This window comes from Ornithodoros turicata, chromosome 7 (genome assembly GCF_037126465.1).
Source record: "Ornithodoros turicata isolate Travis chromosome 7, ASM3712646v1, whole genome shotgun sequence".
Classification (NCBI taxonomy): Eukaryota; Metazoa; Arthropoda; class Arachnida; order Ixodida; family Argasidae; genus Ornithodoros; species Ornithodoros turicata.
The window spans coordinates 7,070,158-7,097,509 of record NC_088207.1 but is presented as its reverse complement, the minus strand read 5'-3'; the positions used below and the strand labels follow the sequence as shown (position 1 = coordinate 7,097,509).

Below are 27,352 nucleotides of genomic sequence, written 5' to 3'. Positions count from 1 at the left end.
CACTGCTAGGTCAATGCTGCGCGCCCCGACTAATGTCCCTATCACACGGGCAGTCTTCAATGATCATCGAAACCAACGGCCACTGAAAATGCGCGTAGCGCCATCTAGAGTGTAATGCGTCAACCTGTCTGAGAGCATTGAATCCAACACTGTTTGAGAAGTCGACACGTTACACGGTAGGTGGCGCTACGCGCATGTTCAATGGCCGTTGGTTTCGATGATCATTCGAAGCTGCCCGTGTGACCGGGGTATTATACCTATTGCTTGCATGCATAAAGCCCTCCATAAGCCGTTGTTACTTTATCCCTTATTTCCTCATTCTTTCTCTTTTTCTAATAAATATATCCTCCGCACCATAGCCGTGTTACTTTTAACATTCCCTGCTCGCTCTTGATAAGATGCCGTTGAGGTGCAAAAGATATCCAGTCGTCTGTGTCATGCAAAACAATAGGAGCACACAAAGTTGCGAATTCATTTTATTGAAGAGAAATTCAAGGGGGGATATGTTTAATGCAAAGATAAAAAAAGGCAAAAGGTAGAAGGGAAAGGTTAGCCACGATGTGGACTTGCTATTCCCTACAGCTTTCAAGCAAACAAAAGAAAATGCAAGCAGCTGAGATACAGAAAATTATGAAAAAATACAGAAGAAACAGCTCCTTCACTAATCGTTGCGCATAGGACGTATCAGAGAATGCCCAGGAGTTTATATTCCCGAAGGAATCGTGTCAGCGCAGACGTGACCCAGAAATTCAATGGCCTGACCTTGAAGACAGCAGCGTGGAGTGGCCTGTGTCTTTGTTGGTATGAATTAGGAGGAGGAAAACACAATCCAGAGGTGGGCAAAGCTCTCACCATCTTTCCCTCACCTAAATTTTTGCAAAGTGCGGTTGCTCTCCACGTCACCTCTGGTAGCTTTCTGAGGATCTTCTTCATCGTAGTTACATCAGTCTTTTTTCGAAAGATTTCCCTCCTCATCTAGAAAATTTATTCGCCTTCACCTTTTTCGTTTTTATTGCAAGGAATCTCGTTGTCCTGTGTATCAATACACGGAGGAGCTCTGGCAAAAATAGGCAAACGCTGAGTTAGCCGACGTACGTTGCAACATGCTTCTTGGGGCACCACATTTGGAGGTGCACCATCGCATGAGGCGTTTTTCGAGCGTCCGAGCACTGAGGTTTTCTCAGTGGCAAGCGGCGCTATCGAAAAAGGGACAAAGGTCACTGGATCACCACAACGGCGGGTGGATGGATACTGTGAGCGTTACAGTAATCTCTCGTGGAAAGCAACTCCACATTGACTTGATAAACATTCTTATTACCAGTAAAACAGTCTAAGGCGTGTAGGTGCTTTTGAGAGATAACTTATTAAAGCGAACAATATGATGCAGCAATGCTCGCGTGGAGCCATTTGTTGTGAACTTCGGTCCCGCTACTAAAGGGGCTATGAACTCTACCAAACCAGCCCGCCGACTGAGTCGGCACCAAACGGCGATTTTAACATCTTCACTGTGACACCTTTTGTATAGATCAGTGCTGCACCCGCTACCACAACTAAGTAATGAAACACCGCTACCCGCTACCCAACAGAAAAGTTACGCAAAACTGGCGTCGCTACATATTTGGAAAAGTGACGGCATACCGCCATAGCTACCAAATAAACGTAACGCAAATGCTATGCCAGCTACTCGTCCACTATCGTACCGTTCTTTATGCAGATGGGTAGAAATCCAGCGAACCGGTAGAGATGTAGGAAGGGAGTTGCCTCAAGACAGAAGCCGCCGATATTTCGAACATATACTGTTCTTCTTCTGGGCACCGTCCTCATCATTGGCATGGTATTTAAAGGGTTAGGTGTGTGTAGTGTTTAAAGGTTCATGCGAATTGTGGGTCAGCAGACCGGAGGGAAGAAAGGTTCCGTACGGGCTTCTACGGCCGGAGTGAATGGCTGCTTTGTTACAGTGTGGAGGGGATTATGTGAACATCTAGGCTACAGACCGGTTACAGAAAAATGGAAGGTTCTCGTTGTCGAAACGGTGCAGTCTTTAAGTTGCCTCACATAGATGACATGCCGTAGTATGTAGGCCACTTATTTACTTTACTTTAGTTCCTTTCATCTTTCCTTATCCTTCCTCTCTCCCTCCCTCCCGCCTTCCTTCCTTTCCTCTCTTTTCATGTTCGGATACTGAATGAGGAATAATGAATGAATGAATACTCGTTATACTTTCTAATAAATATTTACCTCCGAGAAGAGCAGTACCTACCCAAGGCTGCGGTTCAGTAAAACCTTGTATAAACGTTTGCCCAATAAAATCTCTATTTGCTTGTCGAATTACTGAAGAGTCGCCTCTTCTTTGTCCTTGGCATAAGCAACGTGGTGCTTCCTTGCGAGTTTGTCCGTTTCATTGACTGGTTCTTCGTTTTACTGTGGATTCCCAGGACCAAAGAACTTGCGTCCATGGCAGAATCATGGCATAACGAGAAGTGACTCTCAATGCGTCTCTTTATAATGTTATCAATTGCAATTCTCTAACCCAAGCTGCTATGCTAACACCACTGCTGCACTTTGGCACCAAACTGACTCATAATTAATAGATAAGAATCTACTCTGATAAAAATCTCATATTAATTAATCTGATAAGATAATCACTAATGATCACATGGTTGGTATTCGTTTTGCTTTTCTCGCGCGCTCTAAGGAAGAAATGTAATCGGTGCGAACGTGCAGAAAATGCGAGCAAACGACAGAACCGTTATTTTCATTCGAGCGGATCTGGAAAACTGCAGTAAGCTTGTCGAATACATTGATTGCAATCAATTCCCAGACGGCTACTCTAGGGAATGACATCATTTTGGCCCGAATATCACGGGCGGACGGGCCCATAGAAGAGATTTTGTTGTGTGGACTCTCATGAAAGTTGGAGAAACTTTCATTCGCCAAAAAGCAGTAGATCGATTTCACCGACAAATGAAACAGAACAGATACGACCGGCAAAGAGACGGCATCATGGTGTTTAATGCCACGACAAACAGACGCATGGAACGACCTTCGTAGGTAATGCCACTCAGGGCTCCTAATTTGCATTACACGATAGTTCAGCACACACTATCCTATTGATGAACAAGATGTGGGGAATGTCATTCTTCAAGTGTTGAAGCACCAGATAATGCGGTATTATTTCTTCGTGATTTGTTTCTTCGCATTTGCCCATGCTCGGGCTTGTATATTATGGGGTTATAGCGTTCAAGCTTTAAAGTTATACCACCCAGTATTACAACATATCTTTATATTTTGACATTTCTAGACACCATCGGACTTCGATCGTTATTGTGAAGGGGCTCATTATTTTATTCCCCACATCCCCACCAGCAATGGGGTAGAGGATCGCCTCAGGCGATGAACCTCCCCACCCTCCATTTCAAAATAAAGTTGTTGTTGTTATCTTTTTGTGATTCAGTGCTTCACCATTGTCTGGTGCGGTTGCTCACGCGTATTCCTACCTATTGTGCAGGAATCTACAAGAGATGAGCATTCTTACAAGTCATACGCTTTCCGATACGACGTAGTCGGAAAGGATGGCGGTGGACACACTCACCAAGAGTCTTCGGATGGGAACGGTCGGGTAAACGGATCCTATACCATCTTCACGAGAGATGGCATGGAAAGATTGGTCCATTATGAAGCGGATGGCGATGGCTTTCGAGCAAGGGTGGAAGCAGGCGTTCCAGGAGCTCGATTGTTCGACCAGTCTGTTATTACCAATCCCAACTCAGTGGACGTTCCAGACGGGCCAGTCGTAAAGGAAGGATACACAGACTCTGACAACAGGGTAAGCTGGGGATTCGTGCTTACAGGATGTCGTCTTCGTGTGACCGCAGTCCCTCAATACTCGGTGACGTGGTTGTCTGACTCGCCATCTGGGTAGCCGCCTAGGCCTAGGGTCCCTGACGACAAAAGTGTTAAAAGGGACAAACACAGACGACACAACACAGAGGTCTATGTTCAATGAACACGTGCTCTATATTGTGTCGTCTGTGTTTGTCTCGTGTAGCGCTTTCATTGCTAAGGAAATGTACCAACAAGCGCGAATGGATGTTTTAGGCTTATGGTCACCTCTCTTTCTAATTTACGTGAATGATATTTACAAGCACGTAATACCAAGTTGAATATATCTTGCTGTTCGTGGACGACCGCGTTGTGCTGTAAAATTGGATCCGTGCATGGCGTGAAACTCCAAATTGATTTCGATGCTCTTGATGCATGGTGCACCAAATGGGGCATGACTTTAATGGAACCTCCGTATGCGATAAGAGGATAAGTCGAAAAATCCCAAGCCGAAAAAAGGGTCCTGATCTGACTGTCCGTTCCATTGACACGCATGCATTTCCCGTTTCATACCCTCCTGTAGTGGGCCAATAAATTGCAACACGGTCCTAAACTTTCTTTGGCAAGTACATTCTGGTGTGTAGACATCATTGCAACAAAAACGTTAAAAAGGCGATAAGTCGACTTACCCCCTTATTGCATACAGAGGTTCAGTTGTATAGCGAAGTGTCAAATTATGCACTTCAATCGCTTACCATAGCATAGTTACAAAAACGTGATTCAAATCCAAGTTGCCCTTAAATGCCTGTGCGCCACCAAGCGGACCCTGGTAGAAGCAGTCAATGAATCATAGAGTGAGAGCAGCCGGTGTTTCTGCCGACGACTGTGTTACTTTCCTTGAAATTAACGGCGATAGTGATGTTGTTATGGATATATGAAACCAAATATTACCCTGTGCAAAGCTTTACATGTGCAAGATGGAAAAACTAACACCGACTTAACATAACAAAATAACCAATTAGGATATACATAATAATAATGGGAGACGAAACGAATGATTAAATTGGTTATTTTGTTATGTTAAGTCGGTGTTAGTTTTTCCGTCTTGCATTATGATTCCCGGCTTTTAGAATATACTCGCCTTACGTGTATCACGGGCTACACGCTCTCCACCTTCCTATTCCCCCAATAACACTCCTGTTGAACCAGTTTAATCTTACCGGCCCACCTTGGAGTCCATATAACTTCTCCTCTTACTTGATCACTTCGTATTAACAGCATAATGAACGACGCTAACCGCATGTTAGGGTTCCTTCGATGCAATTTGCGAGCTGTCCCTGACTCCTTGAAGTTGTTACTTTATAAAACTCCAGTCCGATCTATTCTGCAGCAACTATGTGGCAACTTAGCTATATTATTATAATCAATTAAACTATACTTATTTAAAATAACACGTCGCGTTTTATTCTCCTAAACTAATACCACGTGGCAAGTACAACATCAAGCAAAAAATACAACTACAGCGTCTTACCCTGTAAAAGTCTACCCGCGCCGCTATGCAGTGCTCGGTAATTACTCAATGAAGTGGGCACATTGTGTGGTCTTCATATAAATCTCATAAGGACTTTCGGTCCTGGTAAATTTCGGAGTGATTAAGCAACGCTGCGCGAAGTTATAACGCAAAACGTGCAATTCCTGTAGTCAAAACAATCAAGATGGCGGTGTTGCGAAGAGGAGTTGACATGCTGCTCACCAGATGGAGATGTATCGCATATCGTGCCAGCCGGATGGAACTGCGGTTTTCATTTGGCTTTCGCGTATCTGTCGTACGTATTTTGCGTCTGAGGTGAGCAACGTGAGGAACGAAATTGCCAACGTAATTAGCAGACGACAACCAAAAAGGGATGTCGTCTGCTTGTACTGAAAGGTAGTGAAATAACATTACTCCGCAAAGCCTCTGCATGACAAAGCGACACGTCGCCGTCTGGGGAGCTGCGTCACAACCACGGTGGTCACAACTGCGCTTCGCAACGCCGTCATCTTGGCTGTTTTGACTATGGGAATCACACAATTTGGCTATAACTTTGTGTTGCGGTGCTCGATCACTTCGATATTTACCATGATTGAATGTCTCCATGAGGTTTATACCTAGGCAACACAATGTGAAACCTGCATCGAGTAATTGGCGAGCACGGCTTGCCGGCGCGGGTAGACTTTTATAGGGTAAGACCCTGTAGTTCCGCTTGCCTTTCGCCGTAAACTTTAACGTTTTTTTTTATTTTACAAATCGACTATCACAGTCCAAGTCTATATGAGCCGGAACTACTATACGCGCCCTGTGTCTCGCCTTGATCATCAGCACAAGGCTTGCAGTGTGTTATGTCAAACTAAAACTTGCTTTCAATCGTCTATTGATCGTACATCAGAATTATCTTCCTTGATCGATGATCGACAAAAACCGTCCTCGACTTAACTGTTGTGACAATAACTAATGTTATGAATCCATGAAACTCTATGCTACTACTTTATTGCCCGTATACCTATGTTTCCTTTGTTCATTCTACCATTTTTGTCATTAATTTGTATTGCGTTAAATATGAACACTTACTCCCGTATGTAATGGTCACAAATATGTTCGATTATTTCCTGGCGAAAATCTAACTTTCATGGGAGAACCCACAAAAGAGTATGTACTAAGATACGTCCTTTTTTGTTTCCTCTTGCAGAACGCTATAGATTCTTCGGCGCATCCAGGAGAGAAAGTTATCTTACCACCACGCTATCGGCCAACGGCGCAAGCGACAACACCGGGTCCTTTAGAGGAACGAACACAAGAAGGGACAAACGTATCCCATCATCAGCATACACCCGCCAGCGAAAACCGGACTGCATTAGACTGTGCTACGTGCAGTGTTCTGTTGCATATTCGAGGACAAGGTGTCAGTGTTGCTCCTGTGGGACCCATTCTAGTGGCGAAAGCGATCAGTGGGACCGCCTCTCAGGGCAGATCCGGGCATCATCCCCCCAGCACTCAAGAATACAGCACAAAAACTCTCCCGCAGCGGAAGGTATCACGTCCGCGGGAGTTCGTCAGGCCACCCAGTGCTCGTCCTCCTCCATCACATTTCACAGACATAGCTCCCGAAACTGATCAAGGCGCTCTCCGGAACGATGTGTCATCCTCTCCTGTGGATTTCCAACATGGCTACACAATATCACAAACTCCAGACATAAGTCTGGTACCCAGCGGGGACCCAGTCGTGTCACAAGGGCCATTTCCGAGGGAACCGAACAGTGGCAATGAAGAACACCACGAGGGGCGCCTACCCAGCCAAGATGACGACACTGCGCGTCACTTCCACAGCGCGGGTCAGGAAGATGCTGAGCGTCATCCGGAAAACGTCATAAGAGGACGAGGTATTTCTACAATATCCTACTGAGAGGCTATTAAATGAATATTGCTTTATTTAATCTTACGGGCTGTGACAAACTCGGACTTCTGAGGGTGCATGATGTAAAACCCCGAGACTAGGGAACACGGAGGGACACACGCAAACACGAAGTCTTAAACACAGCTGAAAATTTTATTTCACATACAAGAAATGTATATACACAGCATGGAGAAGAGAAACAACCAGATGAGGACAAAAAAGGGGCCAGTTCGGGTCACTTCATGTTAGTGTCTGTCCCTTCGTTTTCCCTAGTCTCGGTGTTTTACATTATGCATCATATTCACCAGCTCGCTTGCTTCCTAGCCATTTTATCTGGGGGTGGTTACGATTTCGTTAGAATTGCATTACCACGTGCCTTCATACACCGCACAGAGTACAGCATCGCGACGCAGGCAGTGCAAGTGTCCCAACGGAAGAGTTCGCTCTCCACGTATGAATTGCTTAGATATTTTTTGCAATGAGTACTGCGTTTAAATCAACCGAATCCCCGCTTCAGTTTTCGTCCGCTTTAGCGGAAAAAATATGTATATTCGCATCACGAATCGTCATAATTTACATAGTGATAAATTGGCGGGCGGAGAAACGTATGCCCCACGGCAGTGCAGACGCGAGGACGTTGCTATGCAGACATTACCATTGGCGCCACTTTCATGTGACCTCACGTATGCGAACTATATTTGCTGATTGATTGGTTGATTGAAAATGAAAAAGATGGAGATTGTCACCTCCTGGGGAACTCTAGGTCTCCAGCTGCGGAGACTACTCGAGGAGGAAGTTTGGGAGAGGTACGATCACACGTAGAACGCTACTGACGTCACTCGAGATCATGACTCATTACTCCTCCTTGTGGGTTCGCTTCCGATTCTCACGTCAAAATACACGTCGGCTTCGAGGCAGAAGGTTAGCTGGGGAGCACACAGTGGTATGAAATAGTACTGACAATTTAAAAAAAAGCTGTAACTCATAACTGGTTATTAGATAACTTGGACTGGTGGTGCTCAAGCGTTTATTGAATGGCGAGGTGGGTCTCTTCTTTGGCGTAGTTGAGTAAACAATGGAATAACTGTGTTTTTTTAATTAGTCTAAGCACATTATTTTACTACACACACTCTCAGAAAAAAGGGTGGAGCAGTTATAGCAGTTATACCTTCAGGAGGTAATATTTGTCGCATATGGTGCCTAGAAGGTTGCAAAGTCTACCTGCTACCTCACTCTCTGCCACGAATCATAGGGTTACCACTTCCGATTCAGTGAGCGAAGGGGCGTACGCCTTTTTGTAGCAATTTGGATATATGATGATTGCTTTTACCACCCTTTTTCGTATCTTTTCACAACCTTTTTTCGTAGAATGCACTGTTTAACAGATTCCTGTGATGGTTGGACTAGAGATTTCTGTGTAAGCAACTGGTGGAATGGATGGTGTCCCGCAGAATGTACACATTATATTTCTGTATTGTCAGAAGGTGTTGCATCCGGAGGCTCAGCACAGGGCATTGGCATAAGCTTCAAGAGGCCAGTGGCGGCACAGCCGGTAAGTGCTGCTTTTTCAATTCAATTCTTCCTGCCGGATTCCCTATGAATTATCACTTAAAAACGGGGCATTTAGTCCAATGTGGATAAGGAGCTCCCTCGCAGGTACGGTGCACTAAAAAAAAGGAGTGAACTGGGGAGTAATTGTAGCTTCTAGTCCCCTAGATTGCATTTACTCCCCATTTTCGTCCCCTAACCCTGACATTTACACCCCAGGACTGCAAATTGTCAGTCAACTTCACGGATGGTCTTCCGAATGAAACAGTCTACGTGAATATGTGCTCTTCGTCAATTTGGTGGCATAAGGCTTTACTACTCAGCCAACTTAGCAATTTTCCACCCCACAGAATAAGAAACGGTTAGCGCTTCTTTCTTCGCAAATTGTGCCCTATGTATATCCTAACATTTTATATCACTCGACATATCACTGTTGACTGTTTGATTCGAGGTATTTTCATGCATACGCACGAATTTTCTTCCTGGGGCTCTTAGAACAGAGTGTGAAATGCAGACTCCAGTCTGTGACGTTCATTTACTCCCGAAAGGGACTATTTTTGTGGCAAAGCAGTTACTCCCCAAAAGGAGTAAAATGACTCCTTTTTTTTCTTAGAGTGTGATTGGCTACAGGTTAGGCACCTTTCATCTTTCAGGCACCTGCTTGGGCGCTGCCTTAAGGGGGCGACCCGGAGCCATCGATTGATTTTGTTGTTAGAGTTGTAACTGACTGTAACTTACGTGATGCCATGTCATCCAGCAGGACGTCCACGCTTTTAGGGTAAACAAGAAGAAAAAATACATGTTCAGGTACTAATTCAGTTTCACCGTTACGTAAAAGGGGCTACATCGATATCTAACAATTAAAAATCCGCATGTTCAAACACTCAGACTTTCAAAGTCCTAAATGCTGGCAGCGCCTACAACACGCGGGGGAACTGTAGTCAACGAACTTGAACTATAACATATTTGTCCCACTACAGCGCTATATAGGTCTCTAGTGACCATCAAATAACTAACGTAGCTTCGTTTTGCGTTGCACCAGCGCCTTGGCCCTGCTAAGCCTAACCGTCGCTAAATGGCATTTCATTCGCTAAAACAATTTCGATGAACGTTGGAAAGACGCGATGCTTTCGCGTTGCTCAGTGATATCCTACTTGGTCAGGAGGGCTTTTGTTTCGGCGTAGCGTGTTAGGTAGTCCGTCGCCACGATTATCCAACGATTTCCAGAAGACGATCGCGGGAAGGGTCCGAGTAGGTCTATCCCCATCTGCTCAAACGGTGCCGACGGAGGCGGAATCGGCTGAAGGTATCCAGACGGACGCACTGGTGGCGTCTTTCGGTGGTGGTGGTGGTGGTGGTGGTGGTGGTGGTGGTGGTGATAGGGCTTGCCGTTGTCGGCCTCACGTATGTGGGCAACGTCACGACTCACGCCCTGGGGGAATGGGCGTCCTGGGCCGACTTCTAAGGGAACTGTGCCGACATATGTCGAAAGCGTCTGAGGAAAACACAGGAAAAACCTCAGACAGCACAGCCGGCACCGGGATTCAAACCCGGGTACCTCCCAGTCTCGACGTGACATGGCCAGCACGCTAACCCCTGAGTGGCGTTGACATTCCCTACACGTTCTCACGTGCTGGTGGACAGCTAGCTTTGGCCAGTAGTATTTTTCCCGTATGCGGGCCAGTGTTCTGCTGTACCCGAAGACGGCTCGTCGTGACAGGATGCGAGGATTTCCGTGCTCGTCCCTGAAGGTACAACTAGAAGCCATGTAGCGCCTTGTGGCTCGTGATTCTGATTGTAGAGGACACCGTTACGTATTGAGAAGCTCGGGAGCGATCGTCTGAAGACGGCAGGGACGTTGCCAGCCCGAGTTTGCAGGTAGTCGATGAGAGGCCTCAGTTCTGGGTCGCTCTGCTGTTCTGAACCCATAGTGGTCGCATTGACGAGGCCCAGGAAACCGTCGTCGATCTCGTCGCCGCTGTCTGTTCTCTGGAGTGGTGCCCGCGACAAGCAGTCTGCGTCGTTGTGCTTTCTTCCCAAGTTGTAGGTGATGGTGACGTCGTACTCCTGTAGCCGAAGACTCTACCGTGCTAATCGACCCGACGGGTCTCTCAGGCCGGCGAGGCAGCATAGAGCGTGGTGGTCTATCACTACTTTGAACGGGCGTCCGTAGTCATCTTCTTGCGGGTTGGGGGTCCCAATGGGCCGCGTTCCGCAGGTAGACCACGCTGTCTTCGACTCAGTCGTTGCTGTTATTCCAGGCCGTTGAGCAGGGATGCCCCGCACCCTCACCAGAAATGTCGCGCATGAAAACAGACGAGCGAGACGGCGAATAATCGGCGAACGCTTTATTCTAGCTGCCTAGCTGGCTAACACAAGAGCAATAGCTCTTAGACAGAACTAAGGTAAAGAATGCTCCTGCTTGGAGCTCACAAGCTTTTATACACATCGGCGAACATTGTAGAAAGCGCGCGTCGGTGAAGAAGAGGAAGTAGAGAAGCTTCTCCAAGGTTGTCGATCCGTCCATGAGATTGATGTGAGCGAAGGGGCAGATGCTTCTGGAAGCATCGCTCGCTAATCAGCGCGGCGTGTCGTGGATCTCAGCCCGTCGCTCGACGCCTTCCCGCCCGCTGCCGCTGTTCCGTGTGGTCGCTTCAAAGATGATACGTGGCAATAGAGTATATTGTCGACCGAAAGATAGCGCCGCAATGGAGCAGGTAAACAGTGCCGTTATACCCTTCCGCAAGTTCTAATGTGACGTTTGTGGTAGAGAGCCCCCTAATTCGTTGGTAGAAAAAACTGTCTGCTACGAACATTGCGAGCTGTTTCTTGTTGACTTCTATTCTCTATATGATTTATATCACGTCTTCTTAAAAAACAAAAAAACAAAGCATATATGCACCCTGACAAAATAAGGTTGGAATCATAAGAGTAATATATCCGTGGCTTCTGTGCAATCTCAGAACTCACAGTAGCAGAAAGCAAGCGATGGCGTCGGTTTTGTGGCGTCACCTATTAGCCACTGAACCAACTGTATGGTGAAAACTGTGAGAGAGGCTGCACACTGTCGGGGAGCACTGGGTTATCGCTGTACGACACACAGTTAATTTCTTGCCGCACCACTCGTTCTTCCCGTGGTGTCAGCTGTCCCAAAAAATCGAGGTCGTGTCGTTGACAGCCTTCAAATCCTCCTTTTCTGACATCACGCAGCCGGAGAACGCCTGGCGTCTCCGAAGCGGTAGCAGACGCTCCGGCCTGCGCGGTGTTGCTCACCTCGATCACGTGATCCCAAATCCTCAAATGAGGAGCGTCCCTACCACGCGCGTCACTTAGGGACGCGCGTCGCTCAGGGATGCGCGTGGCGACGCTCATCACGTGGCTATCCTGAAGGCGAAGGAAGGCGCTGGAAGGCGCACGGGAGATTCGGGGGGCTATTGCAGGCGTCCCAATTTCGCTACGGTTGGACTAACTGTGGGAAAAGTGTTTTCGACCGCCTAACATTCCATACCGACCAAAAACAGAAACAAAGTTGTGTGCCCCTAGACTGCTCCTTTAAGGTACAACGGGCATTCACTGTTTGCCACACTTCTGATTGCACACTTGACCCTGCGTTGCTCTTGCTTCGTTACCCCTGTAACATAACTTGCTCTGTACTGTCTACAACTGCACCACGAGGCCGTTCTCGTAGGCAGCCGCGCAGGCACAACATATCGAGAGTGATTCAAAATCATCGAGATATATTAGGTTCTCAGGATAAATATCCTCAACCTAGGTTTTCATAAGGGTTCAGCTGCACCGCCGCCGATGTTACAGCAAAAAATATGTATTTAGATTGTGCAAGTCGTGTAAACACTTTGCATAATGAAAATAATGAAATTATTATCGCCCTCATTCTTGGATCACTAGGTGGTCCTATTAAAATGCCATTCTTCGCTGTCTTACAGGTGACAAGTGGCCCTGATGTCTCCAGTGATTCAGGAGGGCCACTGCGACAACCGTTGGACCGGGTTACCGCATCAGAGTTTGGCAAACATGCATCAAGATCACCCAACAGCGTCCAGGCGGTGGAGGTAACACTCCACCCACAAGATGTACTCGAGCATGACCTGAAAGATCGGAACAATCCCGGAGTTGGTACCAATGACGACGGTTCAGCTGATTACGAGCCCTTCAAGCCAAAACCTATTGAAGTGAGTTCATATTCATCATTCCCAAAGTTAATGTCGCGTTCAAGCTTTCCAACGTCTTTTTCAATAAGAAGCATCGTGTTCTGATCCCGTTCCATCGACAGAATCTAACGTTTCCTAATACATCGAGGAATGCAAGCAATGCCCTTCCAGACTTGCACACTTGAGGCCTTCAAGGAGCATACATTCCTTTATTTCGTGATATCAACGTGCTACCTTCCGGGGCCATCACGCAAAACATTTCCTTTGGGGAGCGCGCATTTCCTGAGAAATTAATTTACCAGAGAGCTTGCAGCGGCGACGAATGGTGACATCAAGTCCGTTAGCACTTCTTATTGGCCGCCCAGAACCGTCTGCTAGTGAAAGCGACCAGTCAAGATGCGGATAGGGCTGCGCGAAGTGCAAGGAAAGAAAAAAAGCGCGCTGAACTGTTAAAACAGAACTTCACCACATAGCACGCTCCTAGCCAACCATCATTGCGAATAATATCATTCTGTGTCCTGATTTGTTCAAAACAGGGAGGAGGTGCCTATCTGGGACAAGATAATCTGTCCCAGATAGGCACCTCCTCCCATTTTCAACAAATCAATATACGGAATGATGGTTGGCTATTAGCGTGCTATGTGGTGAAGCTCTGTTTTAATAGCGTGCCGTCACACTTTCTGTGAGAATATATATCCCAGGGCATCTAGTCCTGAATTCTACTAATTCCGGTACATTTGTTTTGCACCTCCATTCTCCTTTAAAATGCTCAGGCTATAAAAGGACACAGTAAGATTGAGGTGATGCTAGAGGAGAGCGATAAAGCTTTCGGGGAGAAACGGGGATATACAAAGGAAATGAGTTCCCAAAGGTTCGTAACCTCCAAATTACGTACACTTCTACATAGAACGAACTAGGATACCCTGGACTGCAGACAGTATCGCCAATGCGCGCTTGTTGGCTTGCCGAGGAAACTGAATTTCGCTCCATGCTATTTAAAGCGTATACTCCAAATTTTCACAAACTGGAAGCGAAGGCTGCTTCCACAGAAGCGCGTTCAGAGCGTCCAAAACAACAACAACTTTACTTTGACCTTGGAGAGTGGGGACGTTCATCGCCAGAGGCGATACTCTACCCCATTGCTGGTGGGGATGTGAGGAATAAAATAACGAGCCCCTTCACAATAACGATCGAAGTCCGATGGTGTCCAGAAATCTCAAAAGAGCTTTGAGCGCAGATTGTTGCTGGGCTGGATTGGGCCAGGGATCAAGCAATTTCGATAGGTCAGCGAGCGTCCAGGTTGGAAGGGATGTATTAGAAATCGCGGCCGCTAAATTCGCATTCAATGGTGCGCTTTACCAAGGGATTCTGGGAGTGTTCAAACGTCGGAATTGAGAACATGAAGAAGCAAGCGCCAGAAGATTGAACACTTGACCGAAATGTGTAGGTAAGACATGTTGTAATTGTAGGGAAATCCAGCAAGCAATACCATAACCATAATTGGCCTCGGTTGTTGCGGTCTGGCAGTACACGTTACAGTACAGACTTCGCGTAGCCACAACCATTGTAAACGGCTGTAACACTTACAGGCATCGCAATGCAGTTAGTGCGTAATGTCACTCAATGATTTTATTAAATAGCGTATGAGTCTACCGTCATAATTTTCATCGCAGTAACGCGCTTACTTTTTGAGAAAATCAAAACTGAAAATTGCGGGCAACACCATGCCATAACAGACACCAAAGTCACCCGCCGTCACGTAGGCGGCAAAACTAAATTGCATGCACGTAACACCGGGTCTAACACAGGCACACACACACGCACGAGCGCCCGCAAAGGAAAAATAAACTCATGATACATGAGGGCCAGTGTTGCCCACTAAGATGCGGGTCATCCTCGCCATGGCCGATTTTGTGGCACACTTCTGACAACACTAGCCTCGTTGAAGTATAGGCAATCGGCACATTAGGCAGTTTTTGTATGCCATTTCTCCAACAACTTCCCGGCTCCGAATGTGCTGGCTGAGTCGTATGGGAAGTTATTGTGTATGGCACGTATCAGACGCCTACGCATTCGCAGTCTGTGAAGGTCTTGTAACTGCTTTCGTCTTACGAAAGAAAGAACAAAAAAAAAATAGGAGTCGAGGCGCATGCCCTGTGCCAGCAAAACAGTTTTGGGTAGCAGGATAACACGTACAAAATGTTACGGACAGAACAGCGTGATGATGGCAGTGGTTTACTGAGAGAATGTGAATGTGCGTGACATGAGTCGTCGTTGTAGTCACAATACCCCCCCCCCCCTCCCCTTCCCAAGTCGTGACCTCCTGGGTCACGATGGTCAATGTAGATGAGCGAGGATGTCAGGCCGTGGACGTCGATGTCAGTGGACGAAAGATGAGATGACGCTGTGCTGCCCGCAGTATAGTCCGGTGCCTCCGGTCCGCTTGCCATGCCTGACCGTCACTGTACGCTGCTGTCCTGGGCGTCGTTTATCTACGGGGCTGGGGATCGTCTGGTCAGGTCCGTCGTGGTCGTCTGGTTCATCTCGTCGTTTGGGCGGGCTTGGGCATCGATGACCATCCCAGCAGCGTTGGGGTCAGAGACGCAGCAAAAGTACAGAAAGGGAGTCACCGGTTATGTTCCGTAGATGTTCTTGTAGATGATGTTTGAGAAACAGCAAGCCTGCACCTTCACCGAAATCACAGGTTCAGCGCGCGCACCGGTTGTTCGTCTCGCTCTCGCTGGCTGCTCTGAGCATTAAAACAGTCTCTAGCGCAATCGGTTTAATGAGAGAATGCGAATGCGCGTGACACGAGTCGTCGTTGTCGTCACAATATAGAGGGTGTTTCACCTAAACAGCTACAAAATACTAACTGGGATGTGTTCGCCGGAGGATTGTGGGACTTTCAGCAATTACCTACTGTATACTTTTGCCGTGATTTAGGAAGGCGTTGGACAATTTTTAATTAGGGGAAATTTATTTTTTAACCGGACTTTGAAAATTCCCAAACCAACCCCACTTATTTTCACAAAAATATGAAGCCCTCCACGGATAGCCGCAGACCCAACAAAATCTATGTTCCATGTTTCATGGCTACGTATACGCGTCCATTTACCTGGTCACCGTCTGTAAGGATCCCGTGCGTATGGTCCGTCATCATCCTCCAAGAGAAAGCGTGGCCCAGCAGGCTTGTCTTGGCGGATGAGACAGTGCGGAGCGTGTCCAGACTAGCTGGAATACATGATTCGTAGTGCGTTTCGAATAGAATAGTCATATTCGGAAAGTATTCGACAGTTCGAATAATTTAACCTCTGTATGCGATAAGGGGATAAGTCGACATATCCCCCTTTTTACTATTTTTGCTGCAATGCCATCTATACATACCAGTACCTGGCAATTTCTGACCGTATTGCAACTTATTGGCCTGCTACAGGAGGGCAAGAGGCGGGAAATGCATGTGTGGCAACGCGACGGACAATCAGATCAGGCCAATTTTTTCAGTTTGGGCTCTTTCGATTTGTCCCCTTATTGCATACAGAGGTTCAATTTTTCGAGTAGCACCAAGGTTTATCCTGCGCCATCCTGCGAGTGGGCTTCGACTCATTGCGTTCACGAATTAGGTGAAGCCCGCTTTATGTTATTGCCATTGTTTTTTGGCTCCGTTCTGCAAGGCGGCTTCACATTATTACACTGGAGTGTTAGGTGAAAGACGCTTTACATTACTTACAGTATTCTGCCACTAACGTTTACAGCTTCTGTGATCTCATGGTCAACACTGTACTCTGGGCACTGCATGTTCCAGTAAATGTACCCCCAATATGCAGAGCTATGTCCAGTAACCGATGGAAATATGTGCAGTTATTAAAAAAGGTACAGGAAATTCCCGATGTAAACATAGAAATGAGGAGATGCACACAAAGCAGGCTGAATGGATCTTGCTAACTTTCAGTGCAGTTCATCCCACCAATGCAGTCTACCATACACAACACAAAGAGACCTTTCTCTTACAGTATGTTACGCTGCATGAAAAGGCTCACAAGTTTGGAGCAGATCATCATCAAATGAGCACAACAGCACAAAATATTTCATGATGAGGTATCCGAATTGGGCCTTTTCTGGTTATAAGAATTCGGTTCGCCTTCAGAAGAAGTTATTTGGTTTCGATTCGCAATGAAAATTTTGTGTCCACAAGATGGCAATATTTGTTGCCTGAACACATTGGACAGTTGGCGTTCCTGCATGAGAACCTGAAGTAATACAGCCTATGCCTAACCAGTTCTTGCTGCACCTCATTTAAGATTCAAATTTAAGAAGCCTGATTAGGATGCTGTGGCACTGCACTTGTGGGCTTGTTGATGTGGGCAAAATAATTATTCGTTAATTATTCGACAAAATATTTGAATTCGATTCGACTCGATTCGATAGTGGCAGTATGCGATTCCTATTCGATTCGGTCCTGAAAACCACTATTCGCACACCTCTACTTACCTGTTGTCGATGCTCTGAGCAACCGACGACGGAATTACGGCATCCCCAATTACTGTTCCTGCCGTCCCTGGGTTCCCTACGGGGCTGTCTGGAAGTTGTCCAATTGGGTGCGGGCAGTAATGATGGAGCTGCCCGTGTCGCCCCTCCCCCTCCCTCACCCATTGCAAGGCGTGGTAGCACGACGTTGCTTCCATGGGGCTCCGGCGGAGTTGATTCGTGCAGAAAATCGCTAGCGACGCCCATGACGGCGCTGTCGCGCGTTGTAGGTTCGCTGTAAAGCCTCGGTGGTTTCTTTGCTTGTACGTATAAGGGTTCAAGGCACAATGCAAAGAATCAGAGGATGTTCCACTAGTGCTCGGCCCAACAGGTCAGCGGAGCTGTAGCACCGGGACCTCTACCGGTGCTCGGTCCGCTCCGTTCGTGCTGCAAGCTCCTCACGATACGCATTGCGTAGTCTGGTGGTAAAAATTCCTCACGAAACAGCGGCCTCAATTCTATCATAGACAAAAGTGGGGGTTGGGACCTACGCCTTAAAGCAGCTGAGATTACCAGAGGAGAGGAAAGTATCCGGCGCAGGACGGCTTTGTTAGTTGCTACACCAGCTGTTTGACAAGCCTCCAGGGCCCAGATCTTCAATTTGCCGTTATTCCGCAACGCGCGTTAAACGTGTCACTTCTCCCGTGATTCGCCATTAGCTTTCCCACGTGGCTCAATCGAAATTTCGGCCTACCAAACGGATAGCTCTTGCTCTTTGCAAGTTCAACATTGAAGTTGACGACCGAAAGGATGTCTTCGACGGATTTGGCGCCTCTGTAGATAGAAAATATCGTAGGGGAGTGCCCGGGGACGGTTGTGCATCGGGCGGAACTCAAGACAAACAGAAAAGACAACAGCAAGTAGAAACATTTGCGCCGAACACTACCACAAATAACAAAGCAAAAGGAGTCAACAAGCAGCAACAAAAATTACCGATCTACAACAGACGAGGTATGCAAAAATCACGGACACAAAATATTGGCAAACAATAAACATATTTACTCCTTACATGGAGCTGCATTTCAAATTGTTCAGTTACAGGTATCCTGCGAAAAGTCCCCTGTGCGCTTCGTGTGCTTGCTTTTGATCTTTGTGGAAAGTGGAATTATCTTGCTTCTCGGTTGATCATTCTACTGTACTCGATGATGATCACCAAAAGGAGCGACTAGATGCGATAGCCTTTTTTTTCCCCTTCTAATATTCCCAAGCAGCACAATGTACTGAAAGTCGAGTGCAATCGGGGTGGACTGTACGTGTCTTATCAATGTTCTTTAGCGTCACGAGTCTGTTCAAGGCCTTCCACCTACCCGTCCACCCCTCTTGCACTCGACTTCCAGTACATTGTGCTGCTTGGGTTGGTATAGCTGCTTATCTCAACTGCTGTTTCACCACAAAGCTTTGTAAATGATATCGGCGGTTTATATATTATAATTGGGGGTCTACGTCGCGTGACAACTGAGAAATATCGTCGGTTTAGTGGAGCAATAGTCTCGTATACGTATTAGATCGCTTATATGTACATGTACCCTGATATACCCTTATTGTTGCGTAACACCCTCTGGTCCAGTGATACATTGCGATAAGTACAGTCAAAGCCCTATAAGAATAACTTGAAATAAAATAACAGTGCTGTTGCTTCCTCGGACCAATTGTGTTACTTGTGTTGCTTGCTCTCGTTAGTGCAGTAAGAATGATTTAAAGTTGTATCACCTAGAGTAACTAAATAAGCTTCGCTTCAGAGTATCGACAATAAGGTCCAAAGGAGAGCAGGAGCGCCATCTTGTTTCTGCACCACGCCGCTACCATTCCCTGTTGGGGATCAAAGACAGCTAACATAATGCTCGCTGTGCATGGGATAGAGAAGTGTGTGCGATTGTTGTGCGATAATCCATGTATTGTCCACCAGAGCGTCCGCAGGATGCCAAGGTGAGCTCAAGGTCGTCAACCTTGATGAGCTTCTAGCAGGAGCAAGGAACATTTCACCCACGCACGATAGATGTAACGCTAAAGTGCGCGGAACCAATATGGCGCATGCTCGCTCTTGGAACTCAGTGTCGATACTCTGAAGCGATGCTTATTTAGTGGCTCTAGTATCACCTACACAAAGCTACATTGTGTGTACCTGCTCTTCGTGTTTAAAGGGGTCATGAACTCCACCGAACTATCTCGCCGACTGTGGCGGCACCAAACGGCGACTTTGAATATGGTCCGATAGGTCCGTATTCAACCAAGGCGATCACGGTTGCATCGGCTCGGTTCCGCGGTCGGCCGGTGCGCCACTGTTTTTCAACGTGAGCACGCATTTCTTCTTATCTGGATATTTTAGGCTTCATTGCAGAAAGCATGTGCAGAAAGAAAGGTGCCCGCGTGCTCTGTGGACAAAATGCCTACGCTGTGTGCAGTCGTCGTCGTCGTCGTCAGAGGCAGAAAGAAAGTGAATTGCACCACATCGTAGAAAACAAGCCGCGTCAAACGAATGACGCGCAGAACTATATTTCACGGTCCCACATTTTCTGTCCACCATTTGAGACCATATTACCAACTCGCGTAAGTTCGTAATTTTTTTGTGGCTGCTTCTAGATGCTCTCCGATCTAGCGCAGACGGTGTTACGTGTACCTCCGCGTTGGCGCCTGATCGTGGGCTACAATTCTTCAATGACGTAACAATTCATAGAGGTGTCTGGATGGCGGTACGTCTAGTCGCCCGTTTCCGAAAAATGTGCTTTTTTTTGTAATAACGCTGCACACGCTATGAAGGAGAAGTATTGAACAAAGACTTGTATATAGAAGTACGAAGTGTAGAAGACAATATTACACCTATTACACGCGTAACTAAATACGTAGCCGCAGATAGGAGTTCTTGCCTCCTCTTAGCTTCTAGAGCGTGTATAGGAACGAATAACAACTTTCTTTGTTTCTGTTTTAGGGTGGTTCATCCAGACCCGTTTTCATCCCACCCGTGCCTCCAAGGAGCTCTCACAAACGGACAGACGCTTATGACGTCACATCATTTTTATCGTCACCAATTTCGAAGCATGTTGCACGAGACGGTCCCGTGGCGGCCAACAGCCAGTTTGGCACATCGCCATCTGTGAATCATCGGGAAGGTAGTGCAGTCAAGGGGCTCGACCACGTCACACGTCCGTTCAGGCACCCAAGCGGAGGCAATTCCCACGAATTTCTCGGAAAGCAAACATCTCCACAGACGTTCCATCGTGCAGATCTACTCAGTCGTCGACATGAAAGTTTACCGGATGTCATAGGAAATCCAGTAGAAGTACAGCCGTTGCCTCTAAAAGTACACCGGCACGATGGAGGAAGCCACTCTACTTTCCCAGTAGCATCACATGATTTACAGAAGCACCCTCACCACGACCACAGTAGGCGGGCGCAAGTAGTAAGAAACAATCCAGCAGTGACGTATATACTACCTCAACAGGGAAATGTGCCAGTGCCATACAGCAATACCGGTAACCTTCTACCTCCTGGCATTCAAATCGGCTCATCAGCAGATGTTACGAGACGGCAACCAAAACTGAAAGAACCACAAAGTGCAGTTGAAGTCAACCTCGACAATCGACCAGGAGGTCACTTTGATGTGTCCACAGAACTTCTTCAAAACTCTACAGGCGAAGGAACGCATCACACAGGAGAAGCGCTTTCATATTCGTCGCATAATATAAATGCGCCCGGGGACAAGTCACTGAAAGAACAGAAGGGCTTCGTGATAAATACGGCGAGAAGTCAGGGACACGACAATGAGTCCGGATCCGAAGGAGATACAGTCTTGTCCCACATACCAAACTCACGCAGTAACGACTTCGCAGGTGCTTCACCAGCACCGGTTATGGTGTCAAACCAAATCAGGACACATTACGCAGGCGCTTCCCAATCTGGAAGTACGAAAATTGCTCCCATTGAACCACTTATAACGCCATCAGTGAGCATACCTCTGTGTGACTACGGTGTTCATGGGCATGACCTCCGTCCCGGATGTTCCAGGAGCGGCCAGCACTTGGATGGAGAAAAAAATGAGCCAGTGGATTTAACTCAAAATGACCGAAAGCCAGAGGGCGTAGTGCACGGCATAACAGGAGAGCACGTACGTTTTCCCAATGACGAGGACTCGTTTGCTGGCATTATCCCAGCATTCGACTATGAGGCTCCAGAACCAGACCTCAAATCTAGGAAACTGTTTCGGCAGCTACCCATTGTATCAAAGGCAGATGGGACAAATTCGCAAGAAGATACAGGGAGAGATACTATAGAAACGCACAACCAAGGAGCGGGAAGAAAGACCCCGGAATCTGTGTGGGTGGAAAATGGAGCCATTAGTAGTATTCTCCCCAGATACCACGGTAGCGTAGTTGCGAGGAACAATCATGAATATTTCACTCGCAACCAAGGTGCTCCAATAGAAAATGTTGGACAGGTTGGAAAGTCTGTTCCGCATGCTAGAGGAGGGTTACATATTGACGTCGGTCGAGACAACGCAGTACATCGTCCCAGTTTCGTGAACACTGCCGGCAACCGCGATGTAGTCAATACTCCTGGAGTATATGTATCTGGGAATGCCAATTCCAAAGGAGACGGAGCAGCACGCGTCACAAATATACGTTTCGGACAAAGACTGAGTGGGCTAAGGCACACAGCTATCCGTGTGCCTCCAGTATCCACGAGCACGGCAAATTCAAACACTGTGAATCAGCAGGGAATGAACTCTTACTCGGACTTTCCATATAATGTTGCATCCGTTGATACACGTGCTATTGGGCATAGTTCGTCGGACAATCAAAGCAGGTATTCTGAGAGTCACGATTCAGAGGGGGGGAAATATGGAAAGGAGAACACCGCCATTGTTGTCAATCGTCCATCAAGACCACTGCTGATAGAGTTCCATCGTAGAGCTAACACGGAACAACTGCGAGGTGATCTTACAAATCGAATCCATCGAGGAGGAGGGAGCACGTTCGATACTTTTGAAAGAAATAGGCCTAATCCTCCTATCGGCAAACCTCTGGTTCAAACAACAGCGTCACGTGAGTACGATAGCGGCAGTAATCCACCACAGCCGACTGATTATCCGTTTAGAGAAGCAAGAGACGGTAACATACAAAATCGTGGAGCTGGTCCGGCTTACTCAGATGAGGCCACAACACCTTATCTACCATCAGTGTACCCAGCAGATCCACCTGCAGCTGATAACGTCGTAGAAAATGTGAAACAAGGATTTGGTGCAACCACTGCACCGCTTCCATCAGGAGTCCCTTTATCAAGTGTATACAATGTCTCAGCAGGACGGCCCACTCTCTACGTAAATAAGAGTGATGCCACGACTACAGAAGATTATGGAGGGCAGCATCGTCCAGGGGCTGCAAACCATGACATTGGTGGGACGTCAGAGAACACATTAACGACAAACGTAGATAGTACACTGGACGAAAGGAGGCAGAAGAACGGAGATGTGCACTTTGCCCAGCCAGAATACACCAGTAGCAACGGGATCCCGCATGAGTCAAGTTATGTTAATCCGCGGGCGAATGACATTCAGGTAAGAGCTCACGGTTGTTTGCGTATGGTAATACGACAACTTATACAACGTTTTGGTGTTTCAATACAGTACTTCACGTTGAGTATCGGAGGGCAGTTAGCAATAGCGCACATAGCGATGAGCTACGCACACTCAACTCACTATACTTAAGAATTTCGCTTGGTTATGTTTAGGACATTTCCAGGTGTCATGAAGAAAAGCTCCGACAGATTGTATGTTGCCCGGTTCGTGTTTGATACTCTAAAATACAGTAAGAATGTAACCAGTTGTTATTGTGCGCTATAGTTAAAAGTACGCAGCCTAAGATCGCACAAGCATGCCGGATGTTAACGGGAAAGAGAAAAAAAAATATGTGGTGCGGCTGCCGCAAGGGGAACATAATTCAGTTTCATCTTGTTCAGTGTCAGGTTTTTCGCTTGCATTCTTATCATTGCCGGACTCGGACCATGTCCGGACCGAAAAGCCAGCAATGGATGCCCGGTAAAAAGCGTTGAATCGTTGCGAGTTTCGTACAATGTGCAGCTAACAAATACTTCGCCGATCATGCAGTTCATAATGAGTATTTCGCGTACTATGTCTCCTTGCCCTCTTGTCCGTTTTCTCCTTTTCATTTTGTTTCGGACCATTAAACATATTTCCCTCCTGTTATCCCTTAACAGCATTCTGGTACAAAAGCGCACACCTAAAAGATGTCTGTGGAACAAACAACGTTCTCTAGTCGCCTAGAGTTTGCTTAAATGTTGATACTTATATTCATCTGCAGCAAAATTTGTTCTTGCAACATGTTGCAGTATGCGCCATATGTCTTGTCCATTTATTTCACAATACCTCAAGGGTGGTTGTGGAGATTACGTGGGGGTGGCGTTACCATTATGGCCATGAAGCAGTCCGCACACCAACTACGTAGACACATTCGTGCAGCATCAATACATGTATGATAGCAGGGCGTAAAAAGTTGAATACTGCTAAGAAAAGAAAAGAAGCAACACAGTTATGATATACGCGGGTGGTTCCATAAGTTTCGGGCTCGAGGTAGAAAATGCGCGCGAATTTGAAAATGCGATTAAGGACGCGTGGCGCCATCTGTTGGAGGACCAGAGCACCACACTCAACCCTCTCCATGCTTTTGTCGGTTGGAGAGCGGCATTTCAAACAACCAAGGTGCACTCTTCAGTTAAAATGGAAAAATCGAGTACCTCGCTGTGATAAAATTCTTGACAAAAGAGGGACTTTCGCCTAAAGAAATTAAAGCGCGACTGGACAACGTGTACAGGGAAGCCTCTCCGTCGTACACAACGGTAAAAGACTGGGCTAAGCAGTTTCGACTGGGGCGAGAGTCCATTGAAGATGATCCACGCGATGGTCGTCCAGTGGAAGTGGTGACACAAGAAAATTTCTCTTATCGAGGAGGAAGTGCTGAGCGACAGGCGTCTGAAGGTGAAGGAAATCTCAGAAAGGCTGGGGCTTTCCAAAACAACCGTTTTTTGCATCATCGGCGAGGGCCTTCACATGAAAAAGGTCAGTGCGAGATGGGTGCTACGACTTCTCTCGTCAGTTCAAAAGCAGCGCGTCGTCTGTGCCAGAGTTTTTGGAGCTCTGTCAAGAGAACGAAGAAGAAATATTGAAGTCAATTGTCACAGGGGATGAGACTATGGTGCTCTACTGTGATCCCCTTTCAAAAAAGGAGTCGATGGAATTGCGCAAACCAGGAGAAGCACCCCCAAGAAAAGCCAAGGTCACACAATCCACAAAGAAGATCATGGCAACAATATTTTGAGATTGTCACGGGATCCTCCTCATCGACTTCAAAGAGAGGAACACCACAGTGAATGCGACTTATTATGCTTCACTCCTGCACCGACTGCGAGACGCCATCAAGGAAAAGAGGCGATGCACTTTGAGTCGAGGTATCCGGTTGCTCCAGGACAATGCCCCTGTGCACACGGCTTCTGTTGCCAAGGCTGCACTGAAGGAGTGTCGCTTCGAAGAAATCCACCACCTACCCTACAGTCCAGACTTGGTACCGGGTGACTACTTCCTGTTCTCAAACTTGAAGAGGGATCTCAGAGGACGGAGATTTCAAAACGATAGTGAGGTGCAAGAGGCAGTTTTCCAGCATTTTGCGGACAAAACTTCGGACTATTTTTTCAAGGGTATAAGAATGCTGGTTGAAAGGTGTCAAAAGTGCATCGAAGTTAAGGGTGACTATGTCGAAAAGTGATACACTTGTTTCGTCTCTATGACTCTTAAAAGTTGGTCGGGCCGGAAACTTATGGAACCACCCTTGTACATGGTGTTTCAATCAAAACCCTGGGATGAATAATTCGCGAACGATTGCACCAATAGAAGAACTTTCTTTTTTACAAGTATCTCTCCGTAACCACCAACAAGCTGCGCACCGTGTGAATGAGTGGGAGGTGCTCGTTATTGAAATAAAAATTCAAAGGAGTTGCGTGAAAAAAAAACAATCTTCAAAAGCAGGGCGCTGTCGGCATTAAAATGGGTACTACCCCTTTTGGGACCTTCAGTGGACACCTTTTAGAGAAAAATCTGCCACCGAAGCGGGTCATTTGTCGCAGTAATTAATTTCTTTCGGTTTACATATATTTCTTGCGCCTGCGCGCAGTGAAGCTCAAAAGTACGCCCTTCTGCTCTCTTATCCACCAACGAATTACGTCTTCTTGAGCTTGCTCCGCAACAGGATTGCTGAAGAAAAAGTGGAGAGTTTGAGCAAACCGTTGATAACTTGGCTTGCGTGGAACCGTATCAACCGGAACCAATCAGTGGGTAATATTCTGAGCCACACACGACTGCGATTGGCTCCCATAGGCACGATAACCTTACCAACGGTGCGCTAAAACTGCCTAGTAACAGCGTAAGAGAGGCTTCGCCAGTTCCCCACCTGGCTTATCTGACTGATATGCGCCCTTTCTCTGTTATGATAGCACGGACAAAAAATACAGTTAGTCACGTTGTACTTTGATATCAGACGGTTTCTATAGACCGTTTTCCAGCCAGCCTCGCACCCAGCACATTCCAGCAAGGAGGAAAGCGATACCACGGAGGAAGCATACGTCCCGTGTGTTTTCCTTCTTTCTGGCATGTGCGGTAAACAGCCTTCAACGTGCTTCACCAGCTAGATAGCGCTGCGGTTCAAATATGGCGACGTCCACGGGAAAACGGTGTATACTAGCACAGCACTGCCACAAAGTTGTTTTTCTTCGGCACTCCCCGTTGGGATGTAAGCTCAAGAACACGAGTTACTAATTAATGCAATGAATGACACTCTTCGGTTGCAGATTTTTCTCTTAAAGGTGTCCACTGAAGGTCACAAAAGCGGTAGTACCCATTCTAATGCCGGCAGCACCTGCTCTAGAAGTAATCTTGTTCACGAAACTAATTTGAATTGTTATTTAAACAATGAGCGCCTCTCACTCGTTCACACGGTGTGCAGCTTGTAGGTGGTGTCGGACAGATACTTTTAACAAAGAAAGTCGATTGGTGCACCCGTTCGCGAACTATTTAGTCCGGGGATTTAACTTAAACACCCTGTATATACACGATCAACTGTTGCTCATAATCAATAATGTTTGAAGGGATAATCTAAGGTTCGCTCCAGTCGAGGGCAACGAAACAAAAGTACTAGATCTCGTGACATAGTGGTCAACAGGTTACTTACAGTGGTTAAGATCCCACGCCGAAACTCGGAGGTGACACGGGTTCGAATCCCGACACCTATTGTGCTGTCTCTGGTTTTCCCTGGGCTTTCCGGTAGACTTTCGAGACAAAGGTCGCCACAGTGCCCCCTGATGTCCCCTACACATCCTACCCCCCCCCCCTCCGCACTGTAACCATTGTTGCCGCTGTTATTGTGGACAATTATAGAATCTATTATGTACTTGTAATGACGCATTCTACTCCAGGGTGAGCAACAGCAAGGAAGCAACGAGGGTAGACCGTATTCCTTCTCATACCACGTCGTCAGCGGGAACGGAGCTGAAGTGACCAGAAAAGAAGAATCAGACGCCGAAGGAAGAGTCTTCGGCTTTTACACTATTCAGGACTCCGACGGCAGGAATCGAATTGTTCACTATGTTGCCGATGAGAACGGATTCAGGGCGCAGGTGCATACCAACGAACAAGGCACGCAGTCCCACAGGCCTGCTTCCGTCGACGTCAATACTGTGAACCGCATACCACATCCACTTGCTGACATAACAAAGTCAGGACTTTCTGCTTCACCTGTGCTAGGTAGTGCTGGCGAAAGTACAAAAGAGACCATTGAATGAGTAAATTGTTGTATCAGA

The 27,352-nt window shown here is 46.9% G+C and overlaps 1 protein-coding gene across 1 annotated transcript; it reads left to right on the top strand.

Annotated features, from left to right (window-relative positions):
• The first annotated feature begins 1,103 nt into the window (after positions 1-1,103).
• Positions 1,104-27,352, top strand: LOC135400410 (uncharacterized). The gene is made up of 7 exons (XM_064632250.1): positions 1,104-1,253; positions 3,509-3,826; positions 6,549-7,239; positions 8,735-8,805; positions 12,746-12,991; positions 20,421-23,045; positions 26,969-27,352. Exons 1-7 carry the CDS (start codon positions 1,104-1,106, stop codon positions 27,332-27,334), a joined length of 4,467 nt encoding a protein of 1,488 aa, XP_064488320.1. The 3' UTR covers positions 27,335-27,352.